Source organism: Lycium barbarum, chromosome 10 (assembly GCF_019175385.1).
Source record: "Lycium barbarum isolate Lr01 chromosome 10, ASM1917538v2, whole genome shotgun sequence".
Classification (NCBI taxonomy): Eukaryota; Viridiplantae; Streptophyta; class Magnoliopsida; order Solanales; family Solanaceae; genus Lycium; species Lycium barbarum.
In genome coordinates, this window is record NC_083346.1 from 122,385,505 (window position 1) to 122,406,409 (window position 20,905).

Consider the following 20,905-nt stretch of genomic DNA (forward strand, 5'->3'; position numbering starts at 1 on the left):
ATTATCAGATGCAAGCTCGCGGTTAGGTTTTCATTTGGGGATGTTTTGGGTTTCGGGTCAATGTAAGGATTTTGGATGTAAGGAAAATTCAGAACTACACTTTTCCTTGTGGTCATCCATTACTATCTGCCTATACCGACACTTTGTGCTACATAATACTTTCTCTCCCCTACAATTCAGCGACAAAAGAATGAAAGTTGTTTTCTATTTAAATTCTTTTGTGTTGGATCTGTTTGGTTTCGTTGTGTTCTATGTTTCTTCATTCGAAATTTGTAAACAAAACATGAATGTGGTCTATGACTTTTTACTATATGTTGATCGAAGAGAAAGAGATGAAACGGAGCATCGGCGAGTTTTTTTTTTCTAGATCTGGGCTGATTGTGATAGGGAAGGGGAAGGGAAGCGTCCATTTTTTTTTTCCAGATCTAGACAGATCATGATAGAAAAAGGGAAGGGAATGGTAGACTTTTATTTTTTTTCAATTCGTTACATTTTGTAATTAAGTTGGTAAGTTTTGTAAATAACGAAAAGTATGCTTATATTTTGTAATATAAAGTCTTAAGTAGTATTATTATGTTATTTTCCCATTTTAAATTCGCCTCTAAATGTCAGAACTTTTAATTAAGGATGAAAGAGTACTTACCACTTCACCACAATTTTTTGGTGGTGAAGTTGTTTTATATTATGGACCACTCATGATCACTTCCTTTCACTTTTGATGGGTAAAATAGGTGACTTCGTAAAAAAGAGAAGAAAAGAGAAATAAAATGATGCCCATTTTTTTTTTGTTCTAAAAGAAGAGATACAACACTACAATCATTAAACAAATTATATCTATGAGGATATTGTTCTATTAAAGACAATCTGGTGACTATATGAGATCACAATTTAATTCTGGTTACATGATTAACTAAAAAATGGAACAAATCACATGATATTTCTTTTGTGTAGGCCATGCATAGAGTTGTATATATGTGCTTATATTACTTTTTCTTCATAACTTCAATTGAAAAGCATGTTAATTTGTCTACATAAATGAAACAAAATGTTATAAACAACATTTAAATGATGTATGACAAGTTGCCTAATTAAACATGTCTAATAAAGCAACTCAAATATAATTAAATTGAACACTTATTTTAGTAGACAATGTATAACCAAACGACGAAATTCATGCGACAATTGGTCATGACAATTGTTCACAGAATTTAATGTTTGTTACTTTGAATTTGACCTTGTTACTAGAAATAGCATAGGTACAACCAATGTTTCTAATTTTATATATTTATTTCTATTTCTTATAAAAAATGATGATGTTCGGACTAATTTATGGACACCTCAAATATCCATCGGAAAATAAGATCTATTCTGTTTTAAAAAAATAAAAATAAAAATAAAGTATTCTGAAGCGAAAGTAGTTGAATAGGGTGATTCATTTTTCTCCTTTATATTGAATGAACATAGTCAATCATCTTGAGGTCATGTGAATCTTATGATTTGATATAAATCACTACAAATGCATAATTCTCTTTTGTTTTTTATTTTCATCAATGAAGTTCACTCATCAAATTTTTGTTTGACCTATCATTATTAGAGCAACACAATATTCATCTTTTTAAAGATTAAATAATGTATATGCAGTTCCTCTGCAAAAAAAAAAAAAAAAAAAAAAAAAGGTGTTTTTGAAGCCGAATACTCTTGGATGGATAGTTGAATAGAGTGATAAATCATTTTCTTCTCCCATATATTGAATGCACGTATTCGATCAATCACCTTGAGGTCATGGGAACCTTGTAATTTGATATAAATAAGGACATATTATTAAAAATTCTCGTTACTTTTTTAAAAAATTTTAACAGCAAATTTCGTTCATCAAATTCTTGTTTGATCTGTGGATGTTAGAACACGAAAACATTCATCTCTTTTCAGGGTTAATAATGTTCTCAATGGTGAATCGAATATTTTGATATCCATTTCTTATTGGACGGAACATAAAAAATTATAAATTCATATATATTCTACAATATTTCTTGTATGAAAAAGCACAAGTAGATAATATCTAAGATAAGCTTTGACCCTTAGCCAGTTTTGAAGTACAAAATTCAAAGTAAATGACTTAGAGCCCGTTTGAATTGGCTTATAAGTTGCTTATAAGCTATTTTTAGCTTTTTTGAGTGTTTGACTGACCAACTTAAAGTCATTTTATGCTTAAAATAAGCTCAAAAAAATAATTTGGCCCATTTGACTTAGCTTATCTAAAGCAGCTTATAAGCTGAAAACAGCTTATAAGCTAAAAAAAATAAATTAGACTACCCAACTTATTTTTTTTAGCTTATAAGCTGCAAACAAGCTTATAAGCATAAGCCCATCCAAACAGGCTCTTAACCAACACTTACAGAACTATTTGGTCTCAAGAGTTTTTTTGGGCCTTTGCTAGCTGTCGGTCCCCTACCCACCCCAACAAGAATTTGATCAATCAATTTGGATTCAAGATTATTGCCACCAAAATATCAATTTTTCCTGTTTGTAGCAGCGTTTGACGAGGTACAAAATTTAATATTTTTTTCCAGAACTTGTAGTCTAACAAGAATTCTGGGTATTCGTGTGATTATAAATCTTCTCGTTAAGGGTATAATATAATTTTTGAAGTAAAATTACTCCGTTAAGGGTGTAATATAATTTTTGAAGTAAAATTACTTCTAAATATAGAAGGATGTTGTTATTTTTTGAACAAACTAAAATAGAAACCGTGCCGCATAAATTAGAACATAATGTGTATGATTTGATTTTCCATCATTTGGGTTCGAAATAAATCTTTTGTATTTAACAAGAATGTAAAAACTTGTCCTAGCTACTCATTAGATAAAATATTGTGGTTAGATTTTTTTATATGTTTTTGTTAGAGAAAATGATGTTTTATCATACAGTGTACACTATTAATTATTAGTATTAGGAGTATAACATTTCGCTGGCACTCACAATAATATCTACTATTATGGTTTACTTGTTTCTACAAAAATGCTAATTCGCAAATTTTAGCATAAAATGAAGACACAAAAATAAATTTCAAAAAATATAAAAAGCATGTGGGGTTAAAGCATTCATACGAGCAATCACTTTCGACTATGGAGTAAAGCTCAAACAACAAGGAGCTTTTTGTGGTACATTCTCATATTACTCAAAGTTTTGGGAGAATATTGGATATTTTATTGAAAGTACAATTGCAGTGTATAATTGACACGATTTGCAAACACATTATTCATTTTATATTACTATCTTTTTAAAATTTCTTTTGTACAAATTGTAATCATGTGATGGGCACACGTACACAAGCTTTTAGTATAATTAAAGGGGAGGGAGTTAATGTACTAATTTAAGAATAATAATGAGTATAATAAGTCGTGTTATGCACTAAAAGTGTGTGATATTTGTGCACCATCAAGTCAAGTTAACATGCAACAATAGTTATATTTATAGCATGTTTAATCTTGTAGCCAAGTAAACAAAATAACCTATTATAATAGGTTAAACTACATTAATAATATATAACTCCAATCCTTTAATATTTCTAGATTCTTCATTTTGATTTTCCTTGATAATGTACCAATTGTTTGTGAGACTCTTTTTATTATTTTCCATAGAAATGACTAAAAGAAAATGTTCCAAGAATGTTTGTAACAAAAACATTTATTTTGCGCGGATTTCCCTTCAAAGGCATTGGTCTTTAATTTTTGCCCCTCAAATTGCTGGTCTTTAATTTTTGGCCTTCGCCTAATACCCCGAGATTTGTGGTTCGAATCCTGGCTCATTTAAAAAATAATAATTTTGCAAGGCAGAATTTCGTAGCAAAATTAGATCTATTAGGGCAAAAGTTAGGCGTTAAGGCAGAGTTTTGCAAAATCCAGCTGAGTAAAAAAAAAAAAGATTTTTTTTTTGCCTTAATGCAAACCTCTCTTAGAGCCTGTTTGGATGGGCTTATGCCTATAAGCTGCAAACAGCTTATAAGCTAAAAAAAATAAGTTGGATAATCTAACTTATTTTTTTTGGCTTATAAGCTGTTTTCAGCTTATAAGCTATTTTAGATAAGCTAAGTGAAATGGGCCCAATTATTTTTTTAAGCTTATTTTAAGCATAAAATGACTTTAAGCTGACCAACCAACACTCAAAAAAGCTGAAAACAGCTTATAAGCAACTTATAAGCCAATCCAAACAGGCTCTTAAGAAAGAGTTTTGCCTTATGACTGAAGGCAAAACTTTGCCTTAAGTAGAGTTTGCAGTCAAACTCTTTAAGTAGAGTTTGCAGTCAAGCTCTGCCTTAAGGTAAAATTTGAAACTCTGCCTGATAAGGAGAGTTTGCAGTCAAACTCTGGCAGTCAAACTCTGCCTTGCGGTTTTTTTTTTCTTACTAAGCGGGGTTCAAACTCTAAACACAGGAGTTTTATGCGAAGGCCAAAAATTAAAAAGACCAACAATTTGATGGACAAAAATTAAAGACCACCTCCGAATAAGGCCATTGTGCAAATTGCCCTAACAAAAATGGATAGGGAGGATGTAGATGAACTGGGCTTGGGCCCAGATTCTTGCTGGCTTATGCTCTTGATATGTAATGGGCCCCTGATAAGAAATGGGCCTCCAAATCCTTCTTCCAAGGTAAAAATGATATGGGATGGCCACTTTTGAGCTGGTATTCAAAGTTTAGCCGTCATTTGAAATGTAATTAAAAATGGTCATTTTTTATGTAGAAATAAAATTTGGATAAAAATACTCATCACTAAAACACAGAAAAATTCCAGCAGAATGTGCTGATGTTTGAAGCTTTTACAAGGGAAACTCCCACACACTCTGTTGGAGTTCAAAAACTCCCTTTTACATTGCAGTGGAGTTTTGAACTTTTACATGTGAAAACCTAGTACTGTCCGGTGAAGTTTTGAACTCAATTGAGTTGTAGAACCATGACCTCCATGACCCTGTCCTTGAGTTTTAGTTGTAGAACAATGAACTCCATGACTCTTTTCTTGAGTTCTCAGTGGTAGAATCATGAACTCGAGATATCTTCTATAGTTTCTCAGTTGTGGAACCACGAACTCCAGTACTTTTTCTTCTTGAGTTGTCTCAGTTGTAGACTCACAAAGTACTCCATCACATTATGGAGTATTTTCGTGCTTTAGATAGAAGTACTTTTGTCCAGATATTTTTTAGTGCATGACAAAATATTGACTAGTTTTGAGAAGATGACTACTTTTTTATTAGGGGTGTGAAAATTAACTATTTGCCCATTTCCCACTCTAAGGAATACAAACCGAAACCCCTTTTTTAAAATCTTCTGTACCAAATCTCTAACACCAAAATGCACTAAAAGAAACAAAATAGATCTACTAATAGAAAAGTTTTCAACAGTCCATTGTTTATTTAAAGTAAAGTTTTATTTTTTCCAAAAAGATAAATAGTTATGCAAAGCCAGATGCATAAATTCTGGCGGGTTTTCAGTCCAAAAAGGGATGTTATTAGGACTTAGGAGTCAAAAGCCAGGCTTGCTTACTTTTGTTTGACGTAAAGTATATAGTACTTTTTAGTTCATTACAGAAAATAGCAACAAAAACTAACAACAACAATAATGATAATAATAATAATTTCTCCCCTATGATTGGTAGAAATGACACTAGGTAGTTAATTTGATGAACACTCGTTAAAACATATTAACATTTTAAAAATTATTTTAAATTTAGCTAGATTTGACAAACTTCAGTCCGTTTTAGCTCCTCCTCTTCCTCCTTTCTGTTTTTCGGACTGTGCGCTCTGAAGTTATGAACTGTCGAAGCCTAACTTCCACCGTGAGGTCTGAAGTTTGATCTGGTAGTTCAAACTTCAGACCCTTTTAGAGACGAGGTTTGAAACTCCATCCTCGAGGTCAGAAATTTTATTCTGAAACAACTGAACTTTGAATATTTTTTAAATTTCGACTATATTTTAATTAATGGTCATAAAAGTAGCTATTTGTGTAATTTTCCCCTACTCACTGGTATTGAGAAAAAACAGCTCCACAAGACCACAAGTAGATGTTTTGTAAAGCCAAGAGCCACACATCTGATCACTTGAGCCAGTAAATCAGAATTAATTCCACTGTACCAGCAATTTGGCCAAAAGAAAATAAGATATAAATGTGAAATTTCATCAAGAAAGTAAACAATTTTAATTTTCACCACCTAGAATTATAAAGCAAAATAAAAGCAACAAAGAACCTTTCTAAAGTTTGAATTAAAACAAGGACATTTTTGTTCAGAATTCTTATACCTTTTGTGTGTATAAGCTTTTCAACCATCTGTTCCAAAAGACCAAGACAAATGTTATACAGAAATTCAGCAATGCGGCAGATGACTTTATGGAAATGTCACTATATGTATATCTCATAGTGTTAAATAGGATTGGTTCAGGTGCAAATAATGTTACATCACATCAAATTTATTACTAGTAGTCAAAATTGCCAACTGGGGTGAGGAAGACATTTAGCCTTTATATGTATATATAATATATAACTTCTCACATTTCTGAACAAAAAACAAAACTTGGAAAATTACTAAAGACAGAAAATGGGACAAAAAACAAAAAGTATATAAGAATGAAATTATCCAACAAAATTCTTGGAGGTCTCATTTCATATTTGGAACAAGTTCAACTTGCTCATTGTTTTGTATTTGTTTTTGTCATTAATGGAATTCCAGTGTGAATTAAGGAGTTTTGGGTTAAATTTGTCCCTTATCTATGAGAATAGGTTCATTTTAGTCCCTCAAATATTATCCTGAGCATATTTGATTCCTTATCTATGAGAATAGGTTCATTTTAGTCCCTCAAATATTATCCTGAGCATATTTGATCCCTTATCTATGGGAGTAGGTTCATTTTGGTCCCTTAAATATAACGCTAAGTATATTTAATCCCTTAACTATGCTAAAGTGGGCACTTTTGGTTCCCCTAATAGAACCCTTTTAAAAAGTAACGGTACTAAATCCATGTGATATTCATGTGACTCGTAAAAGGCTAAACCCATCAGATAAAATGCAATGCAGAGTAATGACATTTATCTAAAAAATGCAACTCATATAAGATATTAGCAAAGCAACCCATAATATTTGGATCATATGGTTGGTAACCAACTCTTAAACGGTAATCTGGCAGTACACATGAAACTGTTCCACTTATTTTGAAAGCATGTGAATATAAAGTTTTTTTTGTTAAATATTAAAAAATCAAAATTCTTTTTAACAACATTTACAAATTATCTTAATTTGCATTTAGAACCATGTGAATGCAAATTTCAATATATTAGATAAAGTTTCTGCCTGTTTTAAAGAATGAGTTTAGTATTTTTGTCCAATGGGTTTAGCCTCTTATAAGTCACGTGAGTGTCACATTGGTTTAACACTGTTACTTTTTAAACGGATTCTATTAGGGGAACCAAAAGTGCCTCACTTTAGCATAGTTAAGGGATTAAATATGCTTAGCGTTATATTTGAGGGACCAAAATGAACCTACTTCCATAGATAAGGGATCAAATATGCTCAGGGTAATATTTGAGGGACCAAAATGAACCTACTCCCATAGATAAGGGACAATTTTAACCCAAACCTCTGAATTAAGAGGAATTCAAGTATCCAAATCATTCAAAAAAGGATCCAAATTTACCCCTTAACTTTTTGAAACACTCGGATTTGAGCTGCGTTGGAGGCTCGTGAGACATATTTTTCTAATGGAGAGTACATTAAACCGAAAGTCCACGACAAAGTTGCTCAATCTTGGATATTACATGAATAATTATGACTTGCTTCCTAAACGATAATTGGAGAATAACTAAATAACAAATGGTCTTGTATTTGCTTTATCAATATTAACAGAACTTCAATGTGTCCAAATTCTTCAAAAAAGGTCCAAATTTACAACTATGCCATAGGAGTACTCCGGAATGTAAATCAGGGCAACAAAAGTGGAGCATACAATGATGCCTCTGGTTAATTTTTATTTTATTATGGTTTAAAATTACTCTCGGTGATGGAGCTCACAAGGGGCTAATGGAAAAAATAGCCATTTTTCTCTAATGACGAGCTTTAATATTAGACGAAAAGTCTACCCGAGGACAAATTAACTTGCTCAATCTAAATATTACAAGAGTAAATTTAACCCTATTTCTGAAAGTGGGAAATTTTGTACAAACTAAAAACAGATATTATATATTTTATTTTTTATACATATAAGAGTGAAACTATTCAACAAAATCTTGGGGGTCTCACTTCATATTTAAAGGCAAACATGTGATACCAATGAAGACAAAAATTCTACTTTCCCCCTCGCCCTTTACCCACACCCCAAGAGAGAGAACTTTTGGGAGTAGCCACATAAAGAAATAAATCTAAGTATTATTATTCACCACTGGCATTGTAACAGTACCTTTTTCACCTGTGTTAAAATAAATGCACTTCAGTCTATAATGGGACTGTAATGACATTTGGACCTTAATTTTTTTTTTTTTTAAAAAAATTGCACCTAAAAGACCTAAACTAACCTTAAATTAATTAACAAAGTGAAGAAAAAAAGTTAATTAACAGGCAACAAGTTAAAAATAAATAGCATAAAAGATGATCACAAAGTCCTCAACCCAAGGTTAGAAGTGGTGACCTTTGGGCACTAGGATCTAGGCCATAATAAAAGCCAATTATATTATAAATTTAGAATTACTTTTGGTTTAGACAGTTAAATAGTTTAAGACTCTCTAAATACCATTTAATCAGTCTAGAAAAAAAAAATACATTATCACTAGAGAGAAGTCAAACTCAAAAGAAAATTGCTTTTGAAGTATGATTGTGATGGAAGATAGTAAAAATTTGTGGGTGAAAGCTGAGATTTAAGAAAATAATTACTAGTACTCTACTAAATAATGCAAAAATGGAAAAAGAGGAAGACTTTTGTATAAAAAGAAAAGAAAAGGAGAAGGATTTAGATTATGAATCTTATCATCTATTTTAGTCTTTTGCAGCATGTAACTTTGTTTTATTTTCTAGGTTATTAATCTCACTTATTATGAACGATAACTCATAATTACTTTTTAGGTGATCTAGTAGTATAATAAAAATTTATAATACTATTAGTATATAGTAGATAAACTCTAAAAAGAAAGGACTTTGAAGTAAAACTAGTGTACACTTAATTATGCAAGAAATATAATGGCCCCTACACGGGGAAAAACAATAATGAAGAGGGGGACTTGTGTTGTTGTTTGAAAAGCTGATGAAAGATCAGAAATTAGGATTTATAATACTATCAGTATATAGTAGATAAACTTTAAAAAGAAAGGACTTTGAAGTAAAACTAGTGCACACTTAATTATGCAAGAAATATAATGGCCCCTACATGGGGAAAAACAATAATTAAGAGGTGGACTTGTGTTTGTTGTTTAAAAAGCTGATGAAAGATCAGAAATTAGGATTCATTTTTGAAAATATGTAGCTCTTAAAAGTATATTGGGCCCAATAATTTATAAAGACTATTTATTTTATTTTTGTCTTTTTGAAAGTTATGATTAGGACAATATCTTAATTTGTTTCCCTTGATTAAGTACACTTATAATGTATGTAATGGAATGTATGTATTTCTGCTTAATGTCCAAAAACAGTTGAATACTTTAGAATTTTAAGTACAGATTTTGAGCTGCATGACACACAGAAGATATCCTCACTTCAATTATATTTATATGTGGATTTTTGTGTACACTTTCAATTATTAAAAGATAATTACAAATAATTGTGATTTGCATCCATAAAAAGTAAAATTAATATGCTAGGAAAAATAAGCTAATTTATTTGCTACAACATGTAATAATATGCCGATAAGATAAAATTATTTAGAATATGTGTAAATAAGTTAGTAAGAGCCCGTTTGGATTGACTTATAAGTTATTTTCAATTTTTATAGCTGGCCAATTTAAAGTCATTTTTCCAAACAGGCTCTTAAATCCTTTTCTTTTTCCAACTCCAACCTCTGTCTATATATCTCAACTTTCACCACAATCGTTTTACCATCTCCCATCACCAATCTTAGTTCAAAAATTATATTGAGCCTGTTTGAATGGGCTTATGCCTATAAGCTGTAAACAAGTTAAAAACAATAAGTTGGAGTAATTTAACTTATTTTTTTGGCTTATAAGCTGTTTTCAGCTTATAAGCTGCTTTAGATAAGCTAAGTCAAATGAACCAAATTATTTTTTTGAGCTTATTTTAAGCACAAAATGACTTTAAGCTAGCCAACCAAACATTCAAAAAAGCTGAAAACAACTTATAAGCCAATCCAAACGGGCTCATAATTTCTTTTGAGTTTTACTTTTATTTAGTAATAAAATGTAAATTTTCTCTATGTAATCAGATCACTCAAAAGATAATTATATATAATTGTGTCTATAATAATTGAAATGAATTAGTATTTTAAGAAAATAAGACAAGATATCAGCTACAATGTGTTAAAATTCACATGATATAAAATTCTTTATACATAGTGTATATCTCACTAAATCCTTTTCTTTTCCAACTCAAACCTCTTTCTATCTCAGTTTCACCCTCAAACTTCAAAAACCCTCTTTAACACTCTAAGCTCTCCAAGAGTACTCCTTTTTCATCAAACTCAATATATTTCCCACACACTCTTCCACACCATTTTTTTCACACTTGCAAGAACTTGAAGAAAACCACAAAAAAAAAATAAAAAAAAAAATGGAGAATGAGAAACAGCTACCACCACTAGTGGTAGAACAAAGTCATTCTTCATCATCATCATCTTCAAGTAGTACACATGGATCCATAGAGACATTGCTAGTAGTATTAGCAGTAATAACAATACTTGGTGTTGTTGCTGGTATTATTGCTAGGCTATGTGGTGGTAGACATTTTAGTGGTAATGGTGAAGATGATATTGAAGGTTGGGTTGAAAGAAAATGTAGAAGTTGTATTGATGGTGGTGTACCTAATACTACTTCAACACAAGAAGAAGAAGCTAAAATACCAACACCTGCACCAGCACCAGCACCAGCACCTGCACTTGCACCTGCACCTGCACCAACAACGGTAGAAGAAGCAAAAAAATAAGAGAAAAATAGAACTAGTGAGGCTTTTCTTTTTTCTTTTTTCATTTTTTGTTTTGTTTATAACGGTAGTGTCTAGGTCAGGTTATGAGCTTATAATATGAGTTTGTAGAGATTCATATGATCGATCCAACTTGTTTGGAATTAAGACAGTTATTATTGTTGTTGGGATGGTGGCTGGAGTGGAAGATAAGTCTGACCAGAGAGTAATTGTTGACTATTAATTTTTTTCTTCCCTCAATGTGAAGTGAAAAAAACAGTTCTATCTTTTCTTTTCTTTTTCTAGTAAATATGAGACTTTCATTTTGATTTATATAATGACATTGTTTGAATCAATTTGCCCGCATCTAGACTATCTTATCAATTTGCTAGTACTACTTTTTATCTGCCCAACTCTAATCCAAATAGGTTTCACTTTTTTCTTTCTATCTTTTCTGTTTTACTTTTTATTTATTTATTTTGTTTGTTTGTTTTTTTTTTTTTTGGGGGGGGGGGGGGGGTTGGGGGGTAGTTATTGACTATAAATATCTTGTTTTCCCCCCTTCCATGTGAACTAGAAGAAAAAGTTGTTTCTATTTTTTTTTTGTTTTTTGGATTGTGTATTGTTAATGAAAGGGTTTATGGATATTTAGTGACAATCACTTAATTTATCTAGATAAATGATATATTTTTTTGGTTACTTGTTCATTTTCATGGTGATGTTTTTGAAAATAATCTTGACTCTGTTAGCAATGATCGCCTCTAATAATGTGTCATACAAATCTCTTTTCTTATTCATTTGGGATTTTGGGAGTATTCACTTTCGGTCATGATGTCTAAACTCTAAATTGATGACTTAGACCAGTTTGTATTTAATCACTTCCATTGAGAAAACTGTGAAAATTAAATAATTCAAAAAGATTTTCTCGAATTGTTACAAACATAGATTATGATTAATGAAAATATTCAAATATATGTAGCCATTAATCAAGTGAAATAATCCAAATGATCAAATATACATAAAAAAAAATGGAGTAAAAACAAACCCCACCTAGTGGGACTATACTGTATATGTTGTTGTAGCAGTTCATCTCCAATTTCAGCTAGTTTTCTACCGTGAACACTTGCACAAGTCCCACATACTCAAGTACTCCCACTTGACATATCTAGTGAAAATAGCATAGCTTGAGCTAAGTGTGTGTCATAAGAAGACGAGATCGTTATACCACACCTGCTTAATTTCGTCTCAAATAGGACGCAAAATGAGGTAAACAGACTGGGCCATACCTTCCTACATCAAGAGCTTTTGGCTCTTCATAGAAGAGCACCAAGTCGTAACACCGAAAAATTGCACCACTATTAAGTATTACTCCCTAAAATAACATATACGTATATTTTTATTTGTATGGTTAATCACTAGTGTAGCACATCGTATGAGTTCAAGCTCTCACAATAAAAATTGGATTTAAAGAAGGATTAAAGGACATGCATACTCAGTATTCACAAAGTTTAAAATGTGTGTCACCTACCCTCGAGGATTTTTCTAATACCCAAAGAATATCAAATACACAAATCCTTTCTGCCTATTATTTTTTTGGTCGTTTTGTGAGAAGAGTATATTTTGAATATGGAAAAGGGCCAAAATTACCTCTGAACTTTGAAAAATAGTTCATTCATATCCTTCGTTATACTTTAGGGCCAATTATACCCTTACAGTTATACTATGGGGTCAATTATACCCTTATGTCTAACTGTGCCACGTGGCATCATCCCAGCCCTTCAAAATTATTTTACCTTCAAATAATTTTTTACCCACTAAAATAACTCAACCCGACCCGAATTTTTTTTTTCCAGCAAAAATAATATGGATAATTTTTCCAGCAAAATAAAATAAAAATAATTCCGTATTATTTTTGCTGGAAAAAAAATTTCGGGTCGGGTTGAGTTATTTTAGTGGGTAAAAAATTATTTGAAGGTAAAATAATTTTGAAGGGCTGGGATGATGCCACGTGGCAGCAGTTAGACATAAAGGTATAATTGACCCCATAGTATAACTGTAAGGGTATAATTGACCCTAAAGTATAACGAAGGGTATGAATGAACTATTTTTTAAAGTTCAGGGGTAATTTTGACCTTTTTCCGTTTTGAATATAAAGTTATGTCCCTCTGAATGATGAAAACTCCTTTAATGCTGGCAGAATCCAACCGTTGGTTCATCTCTGTATGGTAATCATTGTCTTTGCATACAAATTTTGCTACTTCAGCCCTTTTTGTCTCTCATAATCAAAGGTTCTTGTGAAAAAAATAACCGTTTGCATGTGATATAAGCTTTTTCAACAAACAAAAATTATATTGAAGATAAAGCGTATAGATACAAATGGCACTTTATATAGTTTCTTTTTGAAGGATCCATGACATATCCAAAGTAGGGACTAGTCATCAAATTCCTTAGAATATGCCTTGGATTCTGGTTCTCTTTTTCCTTTTATAAGATACTTTTCTTGTCATACTTTGAACTGGTTGAATACAACTACTACGTAAAAGTAGAAGACTAAATTGGCACTTCATTTAATTTAGAAAACATATATTATTTTCAGGGGTTCAGAGTTTGGTTTGACTCAATTCTTTATTAAGAAAGAAATCATCAACTAAATTGTCCCTATACTAGGAGCAAGGTTCATTTGAGAGTCTTAACATGTTGAAAAAAATTAATTGTTGCCCAGACATCTAACAGTATTTGGTTGAGACCACCACTATTTTACCTTTTCGGCTGTGTCGCCAGGATTCTCAAAAAATGCCAACGGGTGTGCAGACTAGCGCATTTTGACGAGCACATTTAAATTTTCTTTTAATACGAACAGTGCATTTTTGAAGGATCTGATACAGATATAGAAACATCTCTTTGTCGGAATAGTTTCTAAGGATCTTCAGAAATCCTGATATATGCGTGTTGCATTAGTGATGCATTTTTTAGAATCTAACACTAGTGCAACCAACATTCTTAAAGTGACTCAGTAACATAGCTTTCGACACTTAATTTGGTAATATTTATTCGTATTTATTCTCACCTGGAGTTTTTGCCAAATTCGAATAAATTTAACCTAGTTCATTTGCAGGTATAACCCAACAGACACCATAATCTTAAAAAGCTGCAATGCTTATACAGATTGGTACTACAAAACTTATAGTATAACATACAACAAAGGCTGGCTGCATAATAGGAAATTTCTTCTCTAAAAGGTTATGATGTGTTAAGATTGGTGCTGATAAACTCAACCTCTAAATCACATAGGAAAGAAATGATTTCAGACATAAATAAGAGTAACATGAGGATCTTCAGCCTATAATTTCAGTAAACACAAAGGTAGAATCACTATCAACATTATCATCTCTAGATGAGTAAATACCACAAGTTAGATTAGCTTTTCAATGACCCGCGCTCTGGTCTAATGGTAAGAACACAATCCGTATGGGTAGATTAGACTTTGCTCGAAGATTGGAGTCTAACTCTGCCGCAAACAAAAGGCTGCTATTTCAGAGAAATATAAAAGGGGGAATCCATTATTCAGAATGTCAAACTATATGCCACAGACTATTAGAGATTTCTCGGTTATAAAAAAAGATAGCTTTCCTATGTGATAAATTAAAGCATCTGCTAAAGAGCTGGAGTGACGATCTCAGGTACCACAAATTGAATATCAACACAGGCGACAAGGTGTATTCTTCCTATCTGCCTAACCTCCGGGATAAGTAAGAAGATACACCTGGTATTGGTAGATCAGATTAATCAAGTATAATGCACAAATTGACCTAACACCACCGTTATATAAAATATGTTACTACTATGTTAGTTGCATCAGACTTAACACATAACAGCCAAAAAATTTAGAAAATAAAGGGCGTGGGAGTTCTACATTTTCCCAACAACCACCACTATTACAGCAGCTCAATTATTTGAGTCACAAGATAAATCGAGGGATTTCTAAAACCCAATAATACAGAAATAATTTAGCAAAATTGTTAGGGATCTAACTTCATCAGCTAAAAAACTGACATAATTAGACCAGCATAACTATGTTATAAAATTACACTTACAGTTTCAGAATAACATATATCATTAGCAGATCAGTCTCAATATATGAATATGATATCAGTTCCATAAACCTATCCCTTTCCATCAACTAAACTTGTTATTCAGTTGGATTAGAGAACAGCACTTTCATTATGTCGTACAGAGTTCAACAAAGAAAATGTTCAAAACTGTAGGAAGTTGATCTATGCAAGCTACCGCCAGAACGAATGCAAGATATGAGAATTAAATTAAACAGCTTGAACGACGAGCTATATTAGCTAAATGGTAGAGCGTGCCTGTGTCGTTGTGCCTGGGCTGTGCGGACTCTCAACCAGAATCGGAGCCAAAATTCAAGGTTTTTGGATTCGGATCTTCAAGATTTTAGTTCTTTTATATTACTGGCTCTAAATTAATAATTTTAGACACTCAATAGATTTCATAAGACAAATATAGAGTCTCGGCCATATGGATAATTCAATGTGCTCATCTGCGCTTGACCCTTTGACAGCAGACGATCACTAATCCAATATCTCAGTTTGGCCAAAGTTGTTATATCCCGTATTTTGCATATTCGGAAAAATTTGAAATAATTGTGACAAGTAAGAGATAAGACAATATTTTGATTTTATTTAATATATATGTTGTTCATGAAAAATATTGATGCGGAAATATCGAGGAAGGCTAAGGGTAAAATTGGAATTTCGGAAATTAGTTTCATGAATTATAAATATTAACCATAAGAAGTTGGGCTTGGAAAATCAAAAAACAGAAAAAAAAGAGGGGGCCCAACATGGTGGCCGGCCATATAGCAATGGCCCAAGCCGATGAAAAATTAAATCCAAGACAAATAAAAGGGAAGGGGCCACTAGTTTTCTAACACATATTAGAACATTCAAGAAACAAAAGAAGAGTGAGAGCAAGAAGCAAGAAAATTCGGCCAAGCTAGAAAATAAATAAATTTGAAGCTTCCAATCTTTGATCCAAAAATTTATTTCTTCTTGAATCCCTACTAAGTTCAAGACCCTCTTCAACGTGGTATAATTATTTAACCAAGAAAACCACTTTAGTGGCAAGTGGAGATTTTAGAAAAGGTAAGAATTCTATCCTTTTTATGTTATGGAAGGTTTATATATATGTTGTAGTGAGTAGAATTGAATAAACACCTTATTCATGGAAATGTTGTATGTTGTGTGTGGGCCGTGTGGGTATGTGGCCGTGTATGTATGTGTAGTGTAGGGAAGATGAACTAATTTTTATGTAGTAATTTGGTTGTTGTTGATATGTATTTTATGATGAAAATGAGAATTTGGTGATTCGAGTTGAAGTTGTGATGATTGTGGGCTGTTTTGGAAGCCACCATGGTCATTAATGTAGTTCTTGTATTTGCGGGAATAACATTGCTAACGTATGAATTGTTGTTGTAGTTTATGAATTCGAAAGAAGAAAATGCGTCGTCGTAGTTTCGTTGCATTTGTAGAAGTTTCGGGTGGAATATGGTGTTAGTGGGAATGTTTGAATATTGTACAAATTGTTCAAAGTGTTCTTGAATTGTGTTTGAATGATCTTGGAATAGTAATGAATATGTGAGCGTTGATATTGTAGCTAATGTTTGGTAATTGATAACGTTATTATAGATATTGGAGAGCCCGTGACTTGAGTCGGGATTTGGTTAGCAAGGGATCGAGGTATGTAAATCCTACTTTTCCTTCTTTTGGCATGACCCTTTTGAAATGAACAAAAATGTATATGTATGCTTATAAAGAAAATCCTACTCTTAGAGCCACTAGGATGGCTAACATCTTTGACTTCCGTAAGCTATTTCATATGGCTTGATACATATTTGTGATATTCGAAGACTCTAGTTGTTATGTTTCCGAATGTTGTTCGAAAGAAAATCGAGAGGACTAAGTCTTTGATGAATATTTTGGTACGTAAATATGGTCCAAAAGTCTCCATTTGATTTGATCCATAATGTTATTCGAAAGTTTCCTAATATGAATATTTGATCCATAATGATGTTCGAAAGTTTTCTAATATGAATGATACTTGAATTTCCAAGTATGGCTTATGAAATATTTTTAGAAGGTTCTGTACTTCAAAAGCTCGTAACTTTCTTATACTAATTCCGATTGACCCGAATCTTATTTTTGAGCCTTCAGATGTCGGTAAATATATTTGTCCATCGAGTTTTGAAATTTATTTATGTACTTATATGCATATGGTTTCCTCACTACTCCGCTCGTGCATACTACTATGATATCGTTCGCCGGATCCCGGGCCGACTTTGTGATCGTGCGCACTATGTTATATTCGGCAGTATGATGTGTTACGGTTCCCGAGACCTCGCCATAGGGTCGGGTACCGCTTATATACGGCGTTATGATGTGATATGACATATGATGTGTTTGATGTTGTGATATGTTATGATGATACGATATGTTCGGGGATTGTACGGAGATTTGAAACCTTCTGGAGTATGATGTGTTGTGGCGCCAGCGTCGGAGTGGCGACCACGTTCTTGAGCCCTATGCATGATTTTTATTTGCATTATTTATATTTTCAGCACAGGTTTTGATATACTAATTCTGTATCCATTTTCTATACTCCTCACTTCAGTTATGAATCGGATTACTGTGCTTCATGCTTTACATACTCAGTACATATTTCGTACTGACCCCCTTTCTTTGGGGGCTGCGTTTCATGTCCGCAGGTGCAGACGTTCGTTCTGGTGACCCGCCAGTGTAGGACACTTATTCTGCTATTTGGAGTACTCCTTTGATCCGGAGCTCATATTTTGGTACATATCTTTTGTCATACATATTTCTGTATATATGACTATTTGAGGGTACGGCGGGGCCCTGTCCTGTCATATGTTCTGTTATGGTTTGTAGAGGCCTGTAGATATATGTGTGGGTCATGGGTCATGTTTGTTCGATTATGTTTGTGATTTGTGCCTTAAGCGGTCCCGTTTGCTATTATGGCTAAAACGGCCCACCTGTTTGTATATGTGTGTATATTCGGGCGATGTGTATTCCGCCAGCCTGCCGGCTTTTGGTATGATATTTTTGTTACGGGTGACCGCTTAAGATGACGTCTGTTTCTCAGTATTCGTATAAATAACGTATGTTAAATTTGAATAAGTCTTTGATATGTCGATCTGGTAATCAAGTCTGTATGAGTGTCTAGTTAGGGCACTAGTCACGGCCCACGGGGCTGGGTCGTGACAAAAGTCATCCTATTCGCTTTTATATTAAGACTGTTTCTTGTTCTGGCCGCTCAGGTTTTCAATTACCTGCAACTGCCTTTATATAACACAAACATCACAATGACAAAAAACACAGAAGGATACCTGGGAAGACAATAAATGGAAGCCATGGAGTATAGCAAACTCAGTCAAAATCCCTGTTACATTGGCAATCAGAGGAAATCGTAAAGAAAACAACTACAGCGCAAAAAGTTTTAGGCTTCTATTAACTAGTATAGGAAATTGCATAAGCCTTTTCAAGGCCAACTGAAACAACTCATGGGAGCAAAATGTGCAGACAGGAGGACTTACTCGACAAACAGGAATGTGCACAAGGGGATTTACTTGACAAATCTGCTCAACTCTCACTGGTCACTTCAAAATCTTAACCACAACACGAGTTCCTCAACAACAATTATAGTTGAAAAGCATGCAGCTATTGTCCACGTAACACGTTACAATTGTAACACTTGCAAGGGCACACTCAACATACTAAGATCATAATCAAATTGTAGTAGTAGAACACACCTTCGAATTTTAAGTTTGACTTTACCAGAGTATTGAAACTCTTTAAAAGGTCTCCTGATAGCTTTCTACTAATTTCTGACTGCTTGCTGTTTCTAGTTTGCAAGCTTTCTAGCCATGCTCGGTTTTACGTTCCATCTTGTTATAACAAGTTGCATACAGTGACTTCTTAGAGCGTTAAGTAGTTTGACATCTTAATATAGTAGTTTGTTCTGCAAAGTGGTTCCAGTATGCGTTCGACAATCAAGAATTAGCAGTATTGGGTAAACACACATCACCAAAGTTCTAATTCTAGCCTTTCACCTTGCCTTCAGGATGCATACTCATTGGTAAATGTACTTAAAAAGGTAATTGCTAGACATGGCGAAAGAGGCTAACATATAAGTAAAGTAAGGGCCAATAAAGTGTGACTAACTGAAACAACATAAAATATTCCTATTTGAAGAGCAAGGCTCATTTAAGAGATTTCTAATTATGAAGCAACAAATCTTAATTGTTCACAGACATGTAATATTCATAGTCAACAATGGAAGCATATAGACACACATAGAGCAGAATAATAAGAAAATATATAGAGTCTCAGACAAAGAATTGTCAGCGCGAATAATCCAACCCAAAAGGGAAAAAAAGACATTTCAATCCTCAAAAGTATCCGAGAAGTTTCAGCCAATAGGTTTAGTAAGCACAAAGGTGGAATCACCAGCATCGTCTTTAAGAGTAATGTTCATTAATGCCATAGTCAGATACTTGATATCACACATAATAGCCAGGAAGGGAGAAATAAAGGGCCAGGCAGTTCTATGCTTTCCAACAAAAGCAAAACAGTTCAGCAAGTTTCTAAGGAAGTTAGGGACCTAAATTAATCTAAAATAGTCTAATATTAAGGTTTGAGTAGATATTGTCAGGGGATAGGTGCTGATGTCAAATTTCAGGTTCCCGAGGAGGGTTTTGGGTTGGGGGGGGGGGGGGGGGGGGGGCGGAAAGTTAAGGTAGTGATTAAGGCAAAACATTGCATCAGATATGGTAAGGCAATCTATGTGCAATTGGTGTCTGATGCATTCATGTTTCTGTCACTTATTTCATCTACATATCTTATTGTTATGATTAGATCAAGCATAACTATGTATGTTCTAGAGCAACAATAAAGTCTGATCCAAATGTCTATAGAAACTCTAGAATTTTACAGTAGGTCACGTATATTCTGTTCTGAATAGCTAATCATTTATAAGAAATATCCATACTTATACATATATTTAATAACAAAAAGGACACCAACAATAGCCTTGACTATTTCTTTGAGATGAAAGCACACTTACTGCCTAAACGAATTGCTCACGAAATAAACTAGTACAAGCTACTTATCATCAAAAATAAAATTAAAAAAAATAGTACAATTTAGCACATAAAACTTCCCCTTGACAGGATGCTACCTTGTGCATCATAACAGGTAATTAACAAGTTAATTTCTGAAAATATGGAAGTAATCAGTAACTAGAAGGTACCGTCAACTATCAGTGTGTTGAAGGAACGAAAAAGGAACATAGATGAAGGTATAAAGGAAATACAATTAAAGAGATAGATAGATAGATAGATAGATAGAGAGAGAGAGAGAGAGGAATACAGAGAAAAGGACCAAAATCATCCATAATGTTTGGGTTTGGATCAAAATCATACATATTCTTTCACATGGTGCACTAATAGTACATTATGTTTGCATAAGTGGTGCACTTTTAGTCACAATCCCAAATAAATTTAACGGAAAAGAACAAAAATGCCCCTAAACTTTTAGAAAAGGTATAAAAATACCCTTTATTCATCTATTTTGCTAAAACTACCCCTCAATTCACCTTTTTGGCTCATTTATTCCCCTTGACTAACGGACAACACTAATTTTTTTTTTTTTTAAATAAAAATAAATTGCACATGACATTTTATTACTGAAAAATTGATTTATTCTTTTAAAAAT

At 32.9% G+C, this 20,905-nt stretch overlaps 1 protein-coding gene and 2 long non-coding RNA genes across 3 annotated transcripts; 2 read left to right on the forward strand and 1 right to left on the reverse strand.

The window, feature by feature from the left end:
* The first annotated feature begins 10,523 nt into the window (after nt 1-10,523).
* Nucleotides 10,524-11,465, forward strand: LOC132614553 (protein HIR1-like). Its single transcript, XM_060329019.1, has one exon. It carries the CDS (start codon nt 10,752-10,754, stop codon nt 11,121-11,123), a length of 372 nt encoding a protein of 123 aa, XP_060185002.1. The 5' UTR covers nt 10,524-10,751; the 3' UTR covers nt 11,124-11,465.
* A 2,828-nt stretch (nt 11,466-14,293) lies between these two features.
* LOC132616080 (uncharacterized) lies at nt 14,294-20,479 on the reverse strand. Its single transcript, XR_009572980.1, has 3 exons — nt 18,727-20,479; nt 18,520-18,572; nt 14,294-14,862 (listed from the first exon to the last, which is right to left on the reverse strand). It is a non-coding gene; the product is annotated as an uncharacterized LOC132616080 (long non-coding RNA).
* LOC132616079 (uncharacterized) lies at nt 14,784-18,859 on the forward strand. Its single transcript, XR_009572979.1, has 3 exons — nt 14,784-16,261; nt 16,805-16,855; nt 17,881-18,859. It is a non-coding gene; the product is annotated as an uncharacterized LOC132616079 (long non-coding RNA).
* Nucleotides 20,480-20,905: the final 426 nt, after the last annotated feature.